At 39.0% G+C, this 6,451-nt stretch overlaps 1 protein-coding gene across 1 annotated transcript; it reads left to right on the top strand.

Annotated features, from left to right (window-relative positions):
* The first annotated feature begins 5,446 nt into the window (after positions 1–5,446).
* On the top strand, positions 5,447–6,022 carry LOC141651381 (uncharacterized). Its single transcript, XM_074459096.1, has one exon. It carries the CDS (start codon positions 5,447–5,449, stop codon positions 6,020–6,022), a length of 576 nt encoding a protein of 191 aa, XP_074315197.1.
* The last annotated feature ends 429 nt before the right edge of the window (positions 6,023–6,451 follow it).

The following is a 6,451-nucleotide window of genomic DNA, read 5'->3' as shown; positions in this document are numbered from 1 at the left end:
GCGTATAAATCGTGGGTGAAAAGAGGGTGTACGGGTTATGGTTGTTGTTAGTGTTGGTGTCGTTTATGGTGGTCGGGTCGTGCTTGGTGGTGCGTGAGCGGAGGTGTCGTGGTGCTGGCTGGTCGTGCTCCACCACCGGTGGTGGTGACCCATGGTGGCAGCAGCGGGGTGGCTGTTTTGGGGACGGTTATGGGAGGTGTTTGAGGGCGTGTGTTCTGAGGGATGTGTCGGATTTTTGGTAGTGTATAAGACGAGTTTAATTAGTCGTATACATATTAGATTCGTATAATTATACGTATTGGTATAATTTGATTCGTATAATTATGCTTATTTGTATACGTATTAGAGTAGTATATTTATACGTATTCGTATAATTAGATTAGTATATTTATACGTATTTGTATTATTATCGTATTTTAGGAAATGGGTTTTGTGAGACGGTTTTACGAGACGGGCCTAGATTGTGTGACGGATTGCTTATGCGGATATGCTATGAGGTAGGTTTATCCTACTCATTTTCATTGTTGCATTTATTTATAAAATGAGTCTTTTATCATTCATTTGCATTGAGTGAGTCGGTAATTGACATGTTATATGGTATATCGTATTTGTTGTGTTGTCTTGTATGTCGGAGGACATGGTGGTTTGATTGGTTACTTGTTTTGGAGACGTAAGACGGTTAGAAGACCGTCTTATGCTTGAGTCATCTCTTGGAGCTTCCCACTCCAAGAGGGATGTGCACATTAATGGCTTGAGTCACGGAGGGACTCGTGTGATTGAGACACGACGTCCGGCAGGGGATCCGATTGGCTTCCGGACCCGGTATGACTGGGCGTGTCCCTATACCTGTTTGTGATTATCGGTATGTCCGGGCATGTCCCGGTAACAGTGTGGTTGTCGGTATGTCTGGGCGTGTCCCGGTACTGTGGTGGTGGTGGATTGATAGTGGTTCATTCATGTATAGTCATGTTGTATGTTCACACACTCGAGTTGTGTCACACTTTATTTATTTAAATGAAACTGACGTTTGTTGTGTTTGTGTAATTGTCACCTATCTCTTTTGGGGTGGCCTGTGTCGATCCATATGATATCCTTTGGTCATATGGTGAACAGGTTAAGTACAGGTTGTTTGTATAGCACGCGGGAGACGGGACGAGCTTGATGAGTCACGAGACGAGTCTAGTTGGCTAGAAGAGTATAGATGTCATGAGTTGTAATTTTATTCATTTGTTTACGTTTTATGTAATTCATTAAACATTACATTAATAAAATGTTCTTTCATTGAAGTTTTGAAACACTATCTCGGGAAACCGAGATGGTAACGCTCCAATTATATTGGCCAGATAGTTGGGGTGTAACACCAGTAGACATTTGCCCAAATTGATTTTTCAAGTTTTGAATGCTAGCCTTTATCTCTTGTTAAAATTGCACTTGATTAGCTTGAATAGTAGCCACATTAGAAGTAAGAGCCCGATTTTTGTCCTCCGTAGACATGGATGGAGTGAAAGTTTTACTTTGAGAAGAGAATGAATTTGAACCTTGTGGCCTTGGAATGGACCTTGTTTTAGATTGACTAAATTGTTGTCCAAATGCTTGAGATGGACCTTGTTGACCATATGATGAACCTTGAATTTGTTGGCCTTGTGTTTGCAAACCGCATTGTGGATTCCCATATTGGAAACCAGGATGGTCTATTCTCATAGGATTATAGTAATGTTCAAATCTTTTTTGAGGTTGACCAAAAATACCCGCGGTATTCACTTCCTCAGTCTCCTCTTGCATATGTGGGCATTGGTCGGTGACATGCCCATTAGATGAACAAATACCACAAGCGCGCACTTGTTGCTTGTTCCCCATGATCATCTACCTCATCAAGGAAGTCAAATCTTCAACCTTGCTCTCCAAGGAAGGGTTATAACTAGCCTTACTCACCCTTCTTGTTTTGGATCTCACACTAAATTGGCGTGTGGTTTCGGCAAGCTTACTTAACAATTCATTAGCTTCATCCGGATTCTTGTTGATGATGCCTCCACCACTAGCTCCATGTACCATTCTTGCATCTTCCGGCAATAATCCTCCAACAAAATACATTGTGAGATCTTGGTCAATATACCTATGGTATGGTCAACTTGCACATAACTTCTTGAAACACTCCCTATAGTCATAGAGTGTTTCATAATCCTTTTGATCCACATTTGATATCTCCTTCTTAAGATGGGAAGATTTGAAGGCCGAGAAATACTTTTCAAGGAACGCCTTCTTCATTAGAGCCCAAGTAGTGATACTACCCGGTGGAAGGTAGTACAACCAATCACGAGCGGTGTCTTTGAGTGAGAACGGGAATGCTCTCAACTTGATTTGCTCTTTGGTGACACCATTTGGTTTCATGCTAGTGCATACCACATGAAATTCCAAAAAATACTTATCTGGATCTTCACCACTTAACTCCTGGAATGCGGGTAGTAAGTACGTGGATCAAACCCGACTTCAATTCAAATGTGGTACCTTCTGCCAAGGCCGGAAAAGTGATGCATAAAGGTTATTGAGTAAGATCGGGAGCGGTGAGCTCCCTCAAAGTCCTAGTTTCTCTTGCAATCTCGATCTTTTCTTTATCCTCTTTCTTATCTTGATTGTCAAATTGAAGCTTTCTCCTTATATCTCTTATAATTTGAAAAAGAGTTTTCTCCAATTCTGGATCAAAATCTAACAATTTCTTGTTATTAGAACGGGTGTTCGTCATAAACTAAACACCAAAAACAGAGCAATAATCACAAAACACACAAATAATGAACAAATAACAATTTCCTTCCCCGACAACGGCGCCAAAATTTGGCTAGACTTGTCGTGAGTCTCCAAATTAGTATTTTTATCCACTACAAACTCAAACTAATAATAAGGGTAAGTAGGGGTCGAACCCACAAGGAAGGTATAAATGGCAATCAAATGTGTAGAAATTATCTCTAAAGTAACCAATTGGGGGGTGTTTAAATTTGATTCTAGTCTACTAAAATAAGATGCAATAACTTGGTAATGAAAATAATTATAAAAAAAATCTCGGAACAAATGATTTCCACCAAAAAATTAAAGATTGATCATTGACTCTATTACTCTACTTTGTCATTGAATACTTTGTTATTGAAATCATGAATTTCTATTCTCACTTATGTTTAGCTATTCATTACGGAAGCGTAAACAAATAGCCCTTACGAATATGACAACCTAATCCAAGCGTCTAAGTTTAATCACAACGTAGAATAAATCAATGAGAATTAACAAAGATGAATGAATGCATTCACAAGCAGTATACAATTTGATTCATACAAGTATTATCTTTCTATAAATCAACAACGATGAATCGGCATACAAATTGATGAAATATAGTTGCTACAAAATATCTAGGTAAATAAACAATCGGATTCGATTACCCAAACTAGCAATTGATTCTTAATTAAACAACTAGGTGATCAAACTAGAAGTAACTTAACAACCAGACAATTAAACAAAATAATACTTGATATTCAAATGACAAAATAAAGATTAGAGTCTTAGAATCAAAATAGCTTGAAGGTTTCAATCTCTTGTTCCAAGAATTGGGAGATTAGCCCTCCATGAATAATTCAAGATTACAATTTTATTGGAAATTAAAACTAAGAAGATGAAGATGCAATGTATTCTTCTAATGCTTTAGATGATCACTAATGGTAAAACTGATGACTAATTATAGCCCATAAAGTTCTAAATTAATGTCATGAAGTAAATGTAATAACTAAAGAAGGAATCTAAAGAGGCGTTGCAATTTGAGCAGTCTCGTGCTTAGCCACCTGGTGTGGCCCTAGCCGCGTGATGCGGCCAACTGCTATTCGTGGACTGATCTGTCCGCTTGATGCGGCTCCGGCTGCAGAGTGCGGCTACTGTTTTCCTCGCTCTTTGACTCTAATCTTGACTTCGTGGCTTGACCTTCAAAGTTAGGCTTTGACCCTCATCATAAATACTCCCTCCGTCTCGGTCATTTGTTGTCCTTTTCCATTTTGGGTGTCTTAGTCATTTGTTGTCCTTTCTATTTTAGTAATGCATTTGATGAATAATTTGCTTATTCACACTCAATTTGATCCACATGTAATTTAGTAATTGGCTCTCTCCTCTTTTCTTGGTCTTTGTGCCATAACAAAAGGACAACAAATGACCGGGATGGAGGGAGTAACTTCTAATGCACTCCTTAGCCCATCACAAACATCAAAACCTCATCCTTATTTCACGCACCAGCCCGACACATGTTACCTATTTTCTCAAAATAAAACACAACTCAAGCTAAACACCGTCAAAGACAAGGTATGCAATAAAGCTCTCAAACACACCTTCCAAGCAACCAAATGAGCATAAAGTATACCTTATTACACCATACAAAACACGTCTAATCACCCACAATACATTCCCTCTCTCCAATTACTCCACCCTACCACAATACTTTAGCTTATTTAATTCAAGTACCCTTAATTCACGTGTCACCCATAAATAAGGAGAGTTATTCAAAATAGGCGGAAGTATTACTTACCAATGGAAAAATCAAACTGTACCCCTTTTGCTATTTCTTTAATAGCTGTTTTTGAGGAATAGAACAATTTATGTAACATACAAATTACAATGGAAAAATCTAATTTTTAAGTTATAATTTTATTACTTGGTTGGTCGTTCATATGCTTCAAATCAGATTGATGGTGTCACACAACTGTTCTTCTAATTAGTCTCATTGTAGATTGGTATATCCGTCTAAAGATGTAGACGGGTCAAATATGTCACCACTTTTATAATAAGACAACCCCCACCATCCTACTTGTTTGTCTTATTATGAAAGTGGTGACATATTTAACCCGTCTACAACTTTAGACGGATAGTGTCCGTCTAAAGTGAGATTTTGTGTTCTTCTAAACACTCTTATATATCACTCCTAATAAATGAGATCAATTACTTAAGAGTTGATCTTCAATCAGAGATGTCAATTTTGAGCTTCATCAACATATAGGCGTTCATTGTTCACACACGAGGAAGATCAATTAGTCAAGGTTCTACAGTGAACTAACTAACTTAAGAAGTCACAATATAATACAATAACATGAGTACCCTAGTGTCTCAATAGCTCCCGCAAATTACGGGGTAGGAAAATTGGATATACTAAGCCTTATCCTTGTGCTAAGAACCAATACAAGTATTAGTAAAGTAAATATGTAAATATTTATTTCCGTCTTTTGTACATCGTTTTCGTAAATATTTGTATCACGTTCTCACTGTATCTAACCCTAATGTATCCTATATATACCTATGAATGAAATGAGAATGATCTGGGATTCAGTTATTTACATGGTATCAGTATACTAGGTTTCTCAAAAAAAAAAATCATCACACGCTATCTTCCTCATCTGCCTTTGTCAATCCCTCTTGAGCCACGACCATGACAAAGGATGGTGTCGACACTAGCGGTTCGGGTCAGCAATCCGGCAAGCCCGCATTGCACTCGGTGTATTCCGTCAACAACATCCTTCATAAGGTCCAAATCCTTGACGGCGTAAAAGTTACCTATTCTTCATGGGTCAAATTGTTTATCCTTTATGCTAAGGGTTACAAGGTTTCTTATCATATTGATGGAACCAAGCCTCCTGCAGGCACTGACCCCGCATATGCCAAATTGTGCGAAATTGATGCACACGTTTTACAGTGGATCTACGGATCGATTTCCGATGATCTCCTCATTCGTATACTTGAAACGGACTCCACAACCTATGAGGCATGGTGCCGTCTTGAAAATCAGTTCCTCAATAATAAAGAGGCACGTGCGGTGGCGCTAGAGCATGAGTTCACCTATTTATCGCTTTCGAAATACGAATCACTTGATGACTACTGCCAAAAACTCAAGGACATCACCACACAACTTAATGATATCGGTAGCACCGTTAATGATCAGAGACTCGTCCTTCAATTGGTGCGCAGACTTCCTGTCGATTACGACACGGTAGGGGCATACATGTAATACTACGGTTTTCCATGTCTATGGGTACTCTATCGAGTGGGACTTACTCTGTCGAGTAAGTATGTTTTTATAAGAAACAATAGGATACCTGATGGGTACTCGATCGAGTATGTGTGACACTCGATCGAGTAGGTCACTTACTCGATCGAGTAAGGTGGTCTTACGGGTTATTTTAACCGGGTTTAGAGGATATGTTGCGAGCTTGTGTTATGGATTTTGGTTGTAGCTGGGAGGAGAGATTGGATCTGATTGAGTTTTCTTATAACAACAGCTACCACACGAGTATTGGTATGGCACCTTTTGAGGCTTTGTATGGGAGGAGGTGTAGAAGTCTGATTTGCTGGGATGATAGAGCTGAGGCAGTGGTTTTGGGACCACAGATGGTACAGGAGATGGTAGAACAGGTTAAGCTGATTAGGCAAAAGATGA

Source organism: Silene latifolia, chromosome 4 (assembly GCF_048544455.1).
Source record: "Silene latifolia isolate original U9 population chromosome 4, ASM4854445v1, whole genome shotgun sequence".
NCBI lineage: Eukaryota > Viridiplantae > Streptophyta > Magnoliopsida > Caryophyllales > Caryophyllaceae > Silene > Silene latifolia.
Note: the sequence above shows the minus strand (reverse complement) of the source record. Positions and strands in the feature narration are given on the sequence as shown.

Excerpts from the sequence above, each read along its gene's own strand:
- LOC141651381 (XM_074459096.1), top strand. The coding sequence starts at position 5,447 with ATGACAAAGGATGGTGTCGACACTAGCGGTTCGGGTCAGCAATCCGGC.